Source organism: Leuciscus leuciscus (assembly GCF_965113295.1).
Source record: "Leuciscus leuciscus genome assembly, chromosome: 2".
NCBI lineage: Eukaryota > Metazoa > Chordata > Actinopteri > Cypriniformes > Leuciscidae > Leuciscus > Leuciscus leuciscus.
Window position 1 is genome coordinate 65,127,306 of NC_138726.1, and position 14,697 is coordinate 65,142,002.

Below are 14,697 nucleotides of genomic sequence, written 5' to 3' on the forward strand. Positions count from 1 at the left end.
GTTGGCGGAGCTGTTGTAGTTTCAGTAGTTGTAGTCCCCGCTGATGTTGGAGTTGGCGGAGCTGTAGTGGTTTCAGTAGTTGTAGTGCCCGCTGATGTTTGAGTTGGCGGCGCTGTTGTAGTTTCAGTAGTTGTAGTACCCGCTGATGTTGGAGTTGGCGGAGCTGTAGTATTTTCAGTAGTTGTAGTGCCCGCTGATGTTTGAGTTGGCGGAGCTGTTGTAGTTTCAGTAGTTGTAGTGCCCGCTGATGTTGGAGTTGGCGGAGCTGTTGTAGTTTCAGTAGTTGTAGTGCCCGCTGATGTTTGAGTTGTCGGAGCTGTTTTAGTTTCAGTAGTTGTAGTGCCTGCTGATGTTGGAGTTGGCGGAGCTGTTGTAGTTTCAGTAGTTGTTGTGCCCGCTGATGTTGGAGTTGGCGGAGCTGTTGGAGTTTCTGTAGTTGTTGTACCCGCTGATGTTGGAGTTGGCGGAGCTGTTGTAGTTTCAGTAGTTGGAGTGCCCGCTGATGTTGGAGTCGGCGGAGCTGTTGTAGTTTCAGTAGTTGTAGTGCCCGCTGATGTTTGAGTTGGATGAGCTGTAGTGGTTTCAGTAGTTGTTGTACCCACTGATGTTGGAGTTGGCGGAGCTGTTGTAGTTTCAGTAGTTGTTGTGCCCGCTGATGTTGGAGTTGGCGGAGCTGTTGTAGTTTCAGTAGTTGTTGTACCCGCTGATGTTGGAGTTGGCGGAGCTGTTGTAGTTTCAGTAGTTGTAGCGTCAGTTGATGTTTGAGTTGGCGGAGCTGTTGTAGATTCAGTAGTTGTAGCGCCAGTTGATGTTGGAGTTGGCAGAGCTGTTGTAGTTTCAGTAGTTGTAGTGCCAGTTGATGTTTGAGTTGGTGGAGCTGTTGTAGTTTCAGTAGTTGTAGCGTCAGTTGATGTTTGAGTTGTCTTAGCTGTTGTAGTTTCAGTAGTTGTAACGTCAGTTGATGTTTGAGTTGTCTGAGCTGTTGTAGTTTCAGTAGTTGTAGCGTCAGTTGATGTTTGAGTTGTCTGAGCTGTTGTAGTTTCAGTGGTTGTAGTGCCCGCTGATGTTGGAGTTGGCGGAGCTGTTGTAGTTTCAGTAGTTGTAGTGCCCGCTGATGTTGGAGTTGGCGGAGCTGTAGTGGTTTCAGTAGTTGTAGTGCCCGCTGATGTTTGAGTTGGCGGCGCTGTTGTAGTTTCAGTAGTTGTAGTACCCGCTGATGTTGGAGTTGGCGGAGCTGTAGTATTTTCAGTAGTTGTAGTGCCCGCTGATGTTTGAGTTGGCGGAGCTGTTGTAGTTTCAGTAGTTGTAGTGCCCGCTGATGTTGGAGTTGGCGGAGCTGTTGTAGTTTCAGTAGTTGTTGTGCCCGCTGATGTTTGAGTTGGATGAGCTGTGGTGGTTTCAGTAGTTGTAGTGCCCGCTGATGTTTGAGTTGGCGGAGCTGTTGTAGTTTCAGTAGTTGTAGTGCCCGCTGATGTTTGAGTTGGATGAGCTGTAGTGGTTTCAGTAGTTGTAGTGCCCGCTGATGTTTGAGTTGGTGGAGCTGTTGTAGTTTCAGTAGTTGTAGTGCCCGCTGATGTTGGAGTTGGCGGAGCTGTTGTAGTTTCAGTAGTTTTAGTGCCCGCTGATGTTTGAGTTGTCGGAGCTGTTGTAGTTTCAGTAGTTGTAGTGCCCGCTGATGTTGGTGTTGGCGGAGCTGTTGTAGTTTCAGTAGTTGTTGTGCCCGCTGATGTTGGAGTTGGCGGAGCTGTTGGAGTTTCTGTAGTTGTTGTACCCGCTGATGTTGGAGTTGGCGGAGCTGTTGTAGTTTCAGTAGTTGTAGTGCCCGCTGATGTTGGAGTCGGCGGAGCTGTTGTAGTTTCAGTAGTTGTAGTGCCCGCTGATGTTTGAGTTGGATGAGCTGTAGTGGTTTCAGTAGTTGTTGTACCCGCTGATGTTGGAGTTGGCGGAGCTGTTGTAGTTTCAGTAGTTGTTGTGCCCGCTGATGTTGGAGTTGGCGGAGCTGTTGTAGTTTCAGTAGTTGTTGTACCCGCTGATGTTGGAGTTGGCGGAGCTGTTGTAGTTTCAGTAGTTGATGTGCCCGCTGATGTTAGAGTCGGCGGAGCTGTTGTAGTTTCAGTAGTTGTAGTGCCCGCTGATGTTTGAGTTGACAGAGCTTTTGTAGATTCAGTAGTTGTAGCGCCAGTTGATGTTGGAGTTGGCAGAGCGGTTGTAGTTTCAGTAGTTGTAGTGCCAGTTGATGTTTGAGTTGGTGGAGCTGTTGTAGTTTCAGTAGTTGTAGCGTCAGTTGATGTTTGAGTTGTCTGAGCTGTTGTAGTTTCAGTAGTTGTAGCGTCAGTTGATGTTTGAGTTGTCTGAGCTGTTGTAGTTTCAGTAGTTGTAGCGTCAGTTGATGTTGGAGTTGTCTGAGATGTTGTAGTTTCAGTAGTTGTAGCGTCAGTTGATGTTTGAGTTGTCTGAGCTGTTGTAGTTTCAGTAGTTGTAGCGTCAGTTGATGTTTGAGTTGTCTGAGCTGTTGTAGTTTCAGTAGTTGTAGTGCCAGTTGATGTTTGAGTTGGTGGAGCTGTTGTAGTTTCAGTAGTTGTAGCGTCAGTTGATGTTTGAGTTGTCTGAGCGGTTGTAGTTTCAGTAGTTGTAACGTCAGTTGATGTTTGAGTTGTCTGAGCTGTTGTAGTTTCAGTAGTTGTAGTGCCCGCTGATGTTGGAGTCGGCGGAGCTGTTGTAGTTTCAGTAGTTGTAGTGCCCGCTGATGTTTGAGTTGGATGAGCTGTAGTGGTTTCAGTAGTTGTTGTACCCACTGATGTTGGAGTTGGCGGAGCTGTTGTAGTTTCAGTAGTTGTTGTGCCCGCTGATGTTGGAGTTGGCGGAGCTGTTGTAGTTTCAGTAGTTGTTGTACCCGCTGATGTTGGAGTTGGCGGAGCTGTTGTAGTTTCAGTAGTTGTAGCGTCAGTTGATGTTTGAGTTGGCGGAGCTGTTGTAGATTCAGTAGTTGTAGCGCCAGTTGATGTTGGAGTTGGCAGAGCTGTTGTAGTTTCAGTAGTTGTAGTGCCAGTTGATGTTTGAGTTGGTGGAGCTGTTGTAGTTTCAGTAGTTGTAGCGTCAGTTGATGTTTGAGTTGTCTTAGCTGTTGTAGTTTCAGTAGTTGTAACGTCAGTTGATGTTTGAGTTGTCTGAGCTGTTGTAGTTTCAGTAGTTGTAGCGTCAGTTGATGTTTGAGTTGTCTGAGCTGTTGTAGTTTCAGTGGTTGTAGTGCCCGCTGATGTTGGAGTTGGCGGAGCTGTTGTAGTCTCAGTAGTTGTAGTGCCCGCTGATGTTGGAGTTGGCGGAGCTGTAGTGGTTTCAGTAGTTGTAGTGCCCGCTGATGTTTGAGTTGGCGGCGCTGTTGTAGTTTCAGTAGTTGTAGTACCCGCTGATGTTGGAGTTGGCGGAGCTGTAGTATTTTCAGTAGTTGTAGTGCCCGCTGATGTTTGAGTTGGCGGAGCTGTTGTAGTTTCAGTAGTTGTAGTGCCCGCTGATGTTGGAGTTGGCGGAGCTGTTGTAGTTTCAGTAGTTGTTGTGCCCGCTGATGTTTGAGTTGGATGAGCTGTGGTGGTTTCAGTAGTTGTAGTGCCCGCTGATGTTTGAGTTGGCGGAGCTGTTGTAGTTTCAGTAGTTGTAGTGCCCGCTGATGTTTGAGTTGGATGAGCTGTAGTGGTTTCAGTAGTTGTAGTGCCCGCTGATGTTTGAGTTGGTGGAGCTGTTGTAGTTTCAGTAGTTGTAGTGCCCGCTGATGTTGGAGTTGGCGGAGCTGTTGTAGTTTCAGTAGTTTTAGTGCCCGCTGATGTTTGAGTTGTCGGAGCTGTTGTAGTTTCAGTAGTTGTAGTGCCCGCTGATGTTGGTGTTGGCGGAGCTGTTGTAGTTTCAGTAGTTGTTGTGCCCGCTGATGTTGGAGTTGTCGGAGCTGTTGGAGTTTCTGTAGTTGTTGTACCCGCTGATGTTGGAGTTGGCGGAGCTGTTGTAGTTTCAGTAGTTGTAGTGCCCGCTGATGTTGGAGTCGGCGGAGCTGTTGTAGTTTCAGTAGTTGTAGTGCCCGCTGATGTTTGAGTTGGATGAGCTGTAGTGGTTTCAGTAGTTGTTGTACCCGCTGATGTTGGAGTTGGCGGAGCTGTTGTAGTTTCAGTAGTTGTTGTGCCCGCTGATGTTGGAGTTGGCGGAGCTGTTGTAGTTTCAGTAGTTGTTGTACCCGCTGATGTTGGAGTTGGCGGAGCTGTTGTAGTTTCAGTAGTTGATGTGCCCGCTGATGTTAGAGTCGGCGGAGCTGTTGTAGTTTCAGTAGTTGTAGTGCCCGCTGATGTTTGAGTTGACAGAGCTTTTGTAGATTCAGTAGTTGTAGCGCCAGTTGATGTTGGAGTTGGCAGAGCTGTTGTAGTTTCAGTAGTTGTAGTGCCAGTTGATGTTTGAGTTGGTGGAGCTGTTGTAGTTTCAGTAGTTGTAGCGTCAGTTGATGTTTGAGTTGTCTGAGCGGTTGTAGTTTCAGTAGTTGTAACGTCAGTTGATGTTTGAGTTGTCTGAGCTGTTGTAGTTTCAGTAGTTGTAGCGTCAGTTGATGTTTGAGTTGTCTGAGCTGTTGTAGTTTCAGTAGTTGTAGCGTCAGTTGATGTTGGAGTTGTCTGAGATGTTGTAGTTTCAGTAGTTGTAGCGTCAGTTGATGTTTGAGTTGTCTGAGCTGTTGTAGTTTCAGTAGTTGTAGCGTCAGTTGATGTTTGAGTTGTCTGAGCTGTTGTAGTTTCAGTAGTTGTAGTTTCCGCTGAAGTTTGAGTTGGCTGAGCTGTAGGACTGGTTGTAGTGGCTTTGGTAGGACTTATTACTGTTGTGAGTTTGGATAATTTGTAGAATAAAGTTAAATAAAATAACAGTTGAGAAAACTTTTAATCTTCAGCAAAATCCATAGAAAGTACTGTATAAACAACAACTACAAACAACTATAGTTTAATAACAATAAAGAGTAACAGAAAGCATTCCAAACTGTTTTGAATGACATTGCATTGATGATATTGCTTGATTGACTTACCCTCAACACTGGTGATGTTAAGAGTGGTGTTGCCATTTAAAATGGCATTGGATATATTTGTTTCATTGGTTACAGAACTAAATGTTACTTCCATATTAGTGATGATTGATCCAGCACTACAGAAGGGACGGGGGAGAGAAAGAGTCATTGCCATTTAAAAAAAGTGGTTTTATACAAATCTACCAAATGCTGTTAATAACAAGATATATCATTTGACGAACATTTGATTGAAAAAAAACAAACAAACAAAAAAACATTTGACAGTTGCTGATATCTTTTTCCCTAGTGTACCAGTAGAATTCTAGATTTACAAATTCCTTTTGCAAGTTTTGGAATAATCTTGACATGTTTTGTTTTATAAATAATTGAGTAATTGAGACTAAAGCCATCCATAGAACTGTGAAAGCCTTTCCAAGATGCTGGAACAACCTGCCAGCAAACTACTGCACTGTTTAAGAGTTAATGTCTATTAAGCAAATCAAGTCAGTGTTTAGTGTGACCACACTTTGCCTTCAAAACAACTCTTTCCAAGGAGTTTAAGGTTGGTTTTTCCAAGCATCTAGGAGAAGTTGCCATAGTTCTTCTATGAATTTATGGTGTTTAGTCTCAGTTGTTTCTGTGTCTTCCATGTAATTCTCGATAATGGTGGGATCAGATCTCTGTGTGGTGCACATCTTCTGTTATAAAACTTCTTGTTCATACAAAAATATCACTGAATTATTACAGCATTCGTAATAGGAATGTTTGGAAATCTAAAATTGTTATTTGTAACTTGTCAACTAAAGCATGAAGCATATACTGTGTATATATATATATATATATATAGATAGAGAGAGAGAGAGAGAGAGAGAGAGAGAGAGAGAGAGAGAGAGAGAGAGAGAGAGAGAGAGAGAGAGAGAGAGAGAGAGAGAGAGAGAGAGAGAGCTGTCTGACTGTATACATTTTTGTTTTCCAAAAATGAAATGTATTCTTATAATAAGGAAAGAAATACCCACCGGAACGAAATAACTTTCATTTCAACGAAGGAGCTACCGAATTCCCTTTGAAAGATTGGCTTAATCTGTGGAAAACAGATTCACAATGTCAGGTTCAACATTTAGTTAAGAATTTTAACCACAGTTAAAAACCTTCAATATGAAAGACATTTGGTGGTCATTCATTCTTTTTTACATGATCTGGCGTTATTATTTACAAATTTAAGTGCATATTAACATTTATTGTAATAGTCTACTCTTTAGTTCTTGTTTAACGGTGTACCTTTAAGTGCACCTGTTATTCTATTTTAAGGTCTATTTTAGGTTAAAAAACACACATTATTTTCACATAATATACATTGCACATCTCCTCATTTCTCAAAGAGTCGGAAAACGGTTTGTTTGAAAATTCAGTCTCTCTAAACCCCTCCTTTCTGCAAGCCTACCCTGCACTGATTGGTCAGATGGCCCAGTCTGCTGTGATTGGTCTACCGCTTACAGTGGGCGTTGGAAACAAAACGCCTATTAGCATATCTGAATTCCAGCCCTTCCTCAGCTCTTGATCACAGTGATACGAACAGTAACAATGGCGTGAGTTTTACCGTAGCAATCTCATCAAAGTGGATTTGCTTTGTCAGCAGAAAACAGCGTCTTCTCGACATGAACAACACGATCCAAACTCTTCCAGTCTCAGATAAACTACAGTGTTTGAGGGCGGGGCTAAGAGACGCTGTTCAGCCAATCAAGACCACAGGTTGGCATTATGCAAATTAGTTACAAACCTACGCGCGCGTTCAGCAGGAAGTGAGACTGAATTACTGACGACTCGTTTTAGGCAGTTCAGAATCAAGTCTTTCGTTTATATGAAAACTCCATTTATCTACACTTTGAAGTTTGCAGAGCTTTTACCTTCACAAACAGCTCTATTACACACTGCATGTAAGGCAATACTCGGTTACACTTTATTTTAAGGGGTCATTGTTACAGTGTAATTATATATTTAAGTAATTTAGTATTAAGCAACTACATGCACTTACTATAGGGTTAGGGTAGGATTAGGATTTGGTTGAGGGTTAGTTGCATGTAATTATGCTGTTATTACTATGGTAAGTACATGTAACATATGTAACAAGGACACTGTAAAATAAAGTGTTCCCCAATACTCTAAAAAACATAATAGGGGCACTTTAAATTTGTTTGTACATCATCTGGAACAAGTATTTAATTGCTTATCCTTGTTCAATAGACCACCCGAGTGACCAGTGAGGGATTTTTAATGGTCAATGTCTTTATCACTTAAGTCTTCCACAATGAATTTAACTTAGGATGAACTGCTGAAACTCTTAGCCATGGCTGCGTTTCCCAAAAGCATCGTAAGCCTATGTTGATCGTGGAACAAGGATTTATTAAAAGACTACTTACTACCTTCATCTTCGTGTTTGCGTTTACCAAACTCAGACCCTTTTTTTTTTTTTGGATCCATAAAATGATTCCATCTGTGACTCAAAAACCGCAATATGATTCGAACTTTGAGTTATATGATCCGTTGCACCACTATTAAGTGGTGAAAGTAAAATCTGGACTAGAAGTTGTTTAAAAAACAGCTAATTGATATATACACCTGGACGCAAATAAAATACAACACTATCTGCACTTAAATAACGTACATTACATATGTTGGGTGCAAACAGTTTCCACTAATATTCATATTAGAATTCAAAATAAAATGCTTAATACATTAAAATGCAAGAATGTTACTATTTATTTTGCAGTTCAAATAGCATATATGTGCCTTATATATTTATAACACAACTCACCTCTGTTATGGTTTTGTTTTCTCTGTTTTTAAATGCTTCTGATGATGAATTTGACAGGTCAGGTTCAAAATCTTCATTGCTGGAAAACCTAACTAGAACTGTAGAGGTTAAAGGAGTTGTGATCGTTGCTTCAGTTGTAGAAGTAAGTTGTGTTGTTGTTGCGGTTAGAGGGGAAGAAGTTGTAGCTGTAGTTTCAGTAGTTGTAGTGCCCGCTGATGTTTGAGTTGGCGGAGCTGTTGTGGTTTCAGTAGTTGTAGTGCCCGCTGATGTTGGAGTAGGCGGAGCTGTTGTAGTTTCAGTAGTTGTAGTGCCCACTGATGTTTGAGTTGGATGAGCTGTTGTGGTTTCAGTAGTTGTAGTGCCCGCTGATGTTGGAGTTAGCGGAGCTGTTGTAGTTTCAGTATTTGTAGTGCCCGCTGATGTTGGAGTTGGCGGAGCTGTTGTAGTTTCAGTAGTAGTAGTGCCCGCTGATGTTGGAGTTGGTGGAGCTGTTGTAGTTTCAGTAGTTGTAGTGCCCGCTGATGTTTGAGTTGGCGGAGCTGTTGTAGTTTCAGTAGTTGAAGTGCCAGCTGATGTTTCAGTTGGCGGAGCTGTTGTAGTTTCAGTAGTTGTAGTGCCCGCTGATGTTTGAGTTGGCGGAGCTGTAGTGGTTTCAGTAGTTGTAGTACCCGCTGATGTTTGAGTTGGCGGAGCTGTTGTAGTTTCAGTAGTTGTAGTGCCCGCTGATGTTTGAGTTGGCGGAGCTGTAGTGGTTTCAGTAGTTGTAGTGCCCGCTGATGTTGTAGTTGGCAGAACTGTTGTAGTTTCAGTAGTTGTAGTGCCCGCTGATGTTTGAGTTGGCGGAGCTGTTGTAGTTTCAGTAGTTGTAGTGCCCGCTGATGTTTGAGTTGGCGGAGCTGTTGTAGTTTCAGTAGTTGTAGTGCCCGCTGATGTTGTAGTTGGCAGAACTGTTGTAGTTTCAGTAGTTGTAGTGCCCTCTGATGTTTGAGTTGGCGGAGCTGTTGTAGTTTCAGTAGTTGTAGTGCCCGCTGATGTTGGAGTTGGCGGAGCTGTTGTAGTTTCAGTAGTTGTTGTGCCCGCTGATGTTGGAGTTGGTGGAGCTGTTGTAGTTTCAGTAGTTGTTGTGCCCGCTGATGTTTGAGTTGGATGAGCTGTAGTGGTTTCAGTAGTTGTAGTGCCCGCTGATGTTTGAGTTGGTGGAGCTGTTGTAGTTTCAGTAGTTGTAGTGCCCGCTGATGTTGGAGTTGGCGGAGCTGTTGTAGTTTCAGTAGTTGTAGTGCCCGCTGATGTTTGAGTTGTCGGAGCTGTTGTAGTTTCAGTAGTTGTAGTGCCCGCTGATGTTGGAGTTGGCGGAGCTGTTGTAGTTTCAGTAGTTGTTGTGCCCGCTGATGTTGGAGTTGGCGGAGCTGTTGTAGTTTCAGTAGTTGTTGTGCCCGCTGATGTTGGAGTTGGCGGAGCTGTTGTAGTTTCAGTAGTTGTAGTGCCCGCTGATGTTGGAGTTGGCGGAGCTGTTGTGGTTTCAGTAGTTGTAGTGCCCGCTGATGTTGGAGTCGGCGGAGCTGTTGTAGTTTCAGTAGTTGTTGTGCCCGCTGATGTTGTAGTTGGCGGAGCTGTTGTAGTTTCAGTAGTTGTTGTACCCGCTGATGTTGGAGTTGGCAGAGCTGTTGTAGTTTCAGTAGTTGTTGTGCCCGCTGATGTTGTAGTTGGCGGAAATTTTGTAGTTTCAGTAGTTGTAGCGCCAGTTGATGTTGGAGTTGGCAGAGCTGTTATAGTTCCAGTAGTTGTAGTGCCAGTTGATGTTTGAGTTGGTGGAGCTGTTGTAGTTTCAGTAGTTGTAGCGTCAGTTGATGTTTGAGTTGTCTGAGCTGTTGTAGTTTCAGTAGTTGTAGCGTCAGTTGATGTTTGAGTTGTCTGAGCTGTTGTAGTTTCAGTAGTTGTAGCGTCAGTTGATGTTGGAGTTGTCTGAGATGTTGTAGTTTCAGTAGTTGTAGCGTCAGTTGATGTTGTAGTTGGCGGAGCTTTTGTAGTTTCAGTAGTTGTAGCGCCAGTTGATGTTGGAGTTGGCAGAGCTGTTGTAGTTCCAGTAGTTGTAGTGCCAGTTGATGTTTGAGTTGGTGGAGCTGTTGTAGTTTCAGTAGTTGTAGCGTCAGTTGATGTTTGAGTTGTCTGAGCTGTTGTAGTTTCAGTAGTTGTAGCGTCAGTTGATGTTTGAGTTGTCTGAGCTGTTGTAGTTTCAGTAGTTGTAGCGTCAGTTGATGTTTGAGTTGTCTGAGCTGTTGTAGTTTCAGTAGTTGTAGCGTCAGTTGATGTTTGAGTTGGCGGAGCTGTTGTAGTTTTAGTAGTTGTAGTGCCCGCTGATGTTGTAGTTGGCAGAACTGTTGTAGTTTCAGTAGTTGTAGTGCCCTCTGATGTTTGAGTTGGCGGAGCTGTTGTAGTTTCAGTAGTTGTAGTGCCCGCTGATGTTGGAGTTGGCGGAGCTGTTGTTGTTTCAGTAATTGTTGTGCCCGCTGATGTTGGAGTTGGTGGAGCTGTTGTAGTTTCAGTAGTTGTTGTGCCCGCTGATGTTTGAGTTGGATGAGCTGTAGTGGTTTCAGTAGTTGTAGTGCCCGCTGATGTTTGAGTTGGTGGAGCTGTTGTAGTTTCAGTAGTTGTAGTGCCCGCTGATGTTGGAGTTGGCGGAGCTGTTGTAGTTTCAGTAGTTGTAGTGCCCGCTGATGTTTGAGTTGTCGGAGCTGTTGTAGTTTCAGTAGTTGTAGTGCCCGCTGATGTTGGAGTTGGCGGAGCTGTTGTAGTTTCAGTAGTTGGTGGAGCTGTTGTAGTTTCAGTAGTTGTAGCGTCAGTTGATGTTTGAGTTGTCTGAGCTGTTGTAGTTTCAGTAGTTGTAGCGCCAGTTGATGTTGGAATTGGCAGAGCTGTTGTAGTTCCAGTAGTTGTAGTGCCAGTTGATGTTTGAGTTGGTGGAGCTGTTGTAGTTTCAGTAGTTGTAGCGTCAGTTGATGTTTGAGTTGTCTGAGCTGTTGTAGTTTCAGTAGTTGTAGCGTCAGTTGATGTTTGAGTTGTCTGAGCTGTTGTAGTTTCAGTAGTTGTAGCGTCAGTTGATGTTTGAGTTGGCGGAGCTGTTGTAGTTTCAGTAGTTGTAGTGCCCGCTGATGTTGTAGTTGGCAGAACTGTTGTAGTTTCAGTAGTTGTAGTGCCCGCTGATGTTTGAGTTGTCGGAGCTGTTGTAGTTTCAGTAGTTGTAGTGCCCGCTGATGTTGGAGTTGGCGGAGCTGTTGTAGTTTCAGTAGTTGTTGTGCCCGCTGATGTTGGAGTTGGCGGAGCTGTTGTAGTTTCAGTAGTTGTTGTGCCCGCTGATGTTGGAGTTGGCGGAGCTGTTGTAGTTTCAGTAGTTGTAGTGCCCGCTGATGTTGGAGTTGGCGGAGCTGTTGTAGTTTCAGTAGTTGTAGTGCCCGCTGATGTTGGAGTCGGCGGAGCTGTTGTAGTTTCAGTAGTTGTAGCGTCAGTTGATGTTTGAGTTGTCTGAGCTGTTGTAGTTTCAGTAGTTGTAGCGTCAGTTGATGTTTGAGTTGGCGGAGCTGTTGTAGTTTCAGTAGTTGTAGTGCCCGCTGATGTTGTAGTTGGCAGAACTGTTGTAGTTTCAGTAGTTGTAGTGCCCTCTGATGTTTGAGTTGGCGGAGCTGTTGTAGTTTCAGTAGTTGTAGTGCCCGCTGATGTTGGAGTTGGCGGAGCTGTTGTTGTTTCAGTAGTTGTTGTGCCCGCTGATGTTGGAGTTGGTGGAGCTGTTGTAGTTTCAGTAGTTGTTGTGCCCGCTGATGTTTGAGTTGGATGAGCTGTAGTGGTTTCAGTAGTTGTAGTGCCCGCTGATGTTTGAGTTGGTGGAGCTGTTGTAGTTTCAGTAGTTGTAGTGCCCGCTGATGTTGGAGTTGGCGGAGCTGTTGTAGTTTCAGTAGTTGTAGTGCCCGCTGATGTTTGAGGTGTCGGAGCTGTTGTAGTTTCAGTAGTTGTAGTGCCCGCTGATGTTGGAGTTGGCGGAGCTGTTGTAGTTTCAGTAGTTGGTGGAGCTGTTGTAGTTTCAGTAGTTGTAGCGTCAGTTGATGTTTGAGTTGTCTGAGCTGTTGTAGTTTCAGTAGTTGTAGCGTCAGTTGATGTTTGAGTTGTCTGAGCTGTTGTAGTTTCAGTAGTTGTAGCGCCAGTTGATGTTGGAGTTGGCAGAGCTGTTGTAGTTCCAGTAGTTGTAGTGCCAGTTGATGTTTGAGTTGGTGGAGCTGTTGTAGTTTCAGTAGTTGTAGCGTCAGTTGATGTTTGAGTTGTCTGAGCTGTTGTAGTTTCAGTAGTTGTAGCGTCAGTTGATGTTGGAGTTGTCTGAGATGTTGTAGTTTCAGTAGTTGTAGCGTCAGTTGATGTTGTAGTTGGCGGAGCTTTTGTAGTTTCAGTAGTTGTAGCGCCAGTTGATGTTGGAGTTGGCAGAGCTGTTGTAGTTCCAGTAGTTGTAGTGCCAGTTGATGTTTGAGTTGGTGGAGCTGTTGTAGTTTCAGTAGTTGTAGCGTCAGTTGATGTTTGAGTTGTCTGAGCTGTTGTAGTTTCAGTAGTTGTAGCGTCAGTTGATGTTTGAGTTGTCTGAGTTGTTGTAGTTTCAGTAGTTGTAGCGTCAGTTGATGTTTGAGTTGTCTGAGCTGTTGTAGTTTCAGTAGTTGTAGCGTCAGTTGATGTTTGAGTTGGCGGAGCTGTTGTAGTTTCAGTAGTTTTAGTGCCCGCTGATGTTGTAGTTGGCAGAACTGTTGTAGTTTCAGTAGTTGTAGTGCCCTCTGATGTTTGAGTTGGCGGAGCTGTTGTAGTTTCAGTAGTTGTAGTGCCCGCTGATGTTGGAGTTGGCGGAGCTGTTGTTGTTTCAGTAGTTGTTGTGCCCGCTGATGTTGGAGTTGGTGGAGCTGTTGTAGTTTCAGTAGTTGTTGTGCCCGCTGATGTTTGAGTTGGATGAGCTGTAGTGGTTTCAGTAGTTGTAGTGCCCGCTGATGTTTGAGTTGGTGGAGCTGTTGTAGTTTCAGTAGTTGTAGTGCCCGCTGATGTTGGAGTTGGCGGAGCTGTTGTAGTTTCAGTAGTTGTAGTGCCCGCTGATGTTTGAGTTGTCGGAGCTGTTGTAGTTTCAGTAGTTGTAGTGCCCGCTGATGTTGGAGTTGGCGGAGCTGTTGTAGTTTCAGTAGTTGTTGTGCCCGCTGATGTTGGAGTTGGCGGAGCTGTTGTAGTTTCAGTAGTTGTTGTGCCCGCTGATGTTGTAGTTGGCGGAGCTGTTGTAGTTTCAGTAGTTGTAGTACCCGCTGATGTTGGAGTTGGCGGAGCTGTTGTAGTTTCAGTAGTTGTAGTGCCCGCTGATGTTGGAGTCGGCGGAGCTGTTGTAGTTTCAGTAGTTGTTGTGCCCGCTGATGTTGTAGTTGGCGGAGCTGTTGTAGTTTCAGTAGTTGTTGTGCCCGCTGATGTTGGAGTTGGCAGAGCTGTTGTAGTTTCAGTAGTTGTTGTGCCCGCTGATGTTGTAGTTGGCGGAGCTGTTGTAGTTTCAGTAGTTGTAGCGCCAGTTGATGTTGGAGTTGGCAGAGCTGTTGTAGTTCCAGTAGTTGTAGTGCCAGTTGATGTTTGAGTTGGTGGAGCTGTTGTAGTTTCAGTAGTTGTAGCGCCAGTTGATGTTGGAGTTGGCAGAGCTGTTGTAGTTCCAGTAGTTGTAGTGCCAGTTGATGTTTGAGTTGTCTGAGCTGTTGTAGTTTCAGTAGTTGTAGCGTCAGTTGATGTTTGAGTTGTCTGAGCTGTTGTAGTTTCAGTAGTTGTAGCGTCAGTTGATGTTGGAGTTGTCTGAGATGTTGTAGTTTCAGTAGTTGTAGCGTCAGTTGATGTTTGAGTTGTCTGAGCTGTTGTAGTTTCAGTAGTTGTAGCGTCAGTTGATGTTTGAGTTGTCTGAGCTGTTGTAGTTTCAGTAGTTGTAGCGTCAGTTGATGTTTGAGTTGTCTGAGCTGTTGTAGTTTCAGTAGTTGTAGCGTCAGTTGATGTTTGAGTTGTCTGAGCTGTTGTAGTTTCAGTAGTTGTAGTTTCCGCTGAAGTTTGAGTTGGCTGAGCTGTAGGACTGGTTGTAGTGGCTTTGGTAGGACTTATTACTGTTGTGAGTTTGGATAATTTGTAGAATAAAGTTAAATAAAATAACAGTTGAGAAAACTATTAATCTTCAGCAAAATCCATAGAAAGTACTGTATAACCAACAACTACAAACAACTATAGTTTAATAACAATAAAGAGTAACACAGAAAGCATTCCAAACTGTTTTGAATGACATTGCATTGATATTGCTTGATTGACTTACCATCAACACTGGTGATGTTAAGAGTGGTGTTGCCATTTAAAATGGCATTGGATATATTTGTTTCATTGGTTACAGAACTAAATGTTACTTCCATATTAGTGATGATTGATCCAGCACTACAGAAGGGACGGGGGAGAGAAAGAGTCATTGCCATTTAAAAAAAAAAAAAATGTAAAGTGGTTTTATACAAATCTACCAAATGCTGTTAATAACAAGATATATCATTTGACGAACATTTGATTGAAAAAAAACAAACAAACAAAAAAACATTTGACAGTTGCTGATATCTTTTTCCCTAGTGTACCAGTAGAATTCTAGATTTACAAATTCCTTTTGCAAGTTTTGGAATAATCTTGACATGTTTTGTTTTATAAATAATTGAGTAATTGAGACTAAAGCCATCCATAGAACTGTGAAAGCCTTTCCAAGATGCTGGAACAACCTGCCAGCAAACTACTGCACTGTTTAAGAGTTAATGTCTATTAAGCAAATCAAGTCAGTGTTTAGTGTGACCAC

The 14,697-nt window shown here is 43.5% G+C and overlaps 2 protein-coding genes and 1 long non-coding RNA gene across 6 annotated transcripts in view; 1 reads left to right on the forward strand and 2 right to left on the reverse strand.

Moving 5' to 3' along the window:
• LOC309492606 (uncharacterized protein) overlaps nt 1–14,697 on the forward strand; it is a 200,485-nt gene that overhangs the window by 106,896 nt on the left and 78,892 nt on the right. The window lies entirely within an intron of this gene.
• LOC309492643 overlaps nt 1–14,697 on the reverse strand; it is a 119,186-nt gene that overhangs the window by 24,442 nt on the left and 80,047 nt on the right. The gene's annotated exons all lie outside the window — the stretch shown is intronic.
• Nucleotides 3,898–14,159, reverse strand: LOC309492958 (uncharacterized protein; the record flags this gene model as incomplete). Its single annotated transcript, XM_082161991.1, has 6 exons — nt 3,898–3,988; nt 4,342–4,843; nt 5,048–5,163; nt 6,043–6,107; nt 7,839–8,377; nt 14,153–14,159. The coding sequence occupies 6 exons, from the start codon at nt 14,157–14,159 to the stop codon at nt 3,898–3,900; spliced, it is 1,320 nt and encodes a 439-aa protein (XP_082018117.1).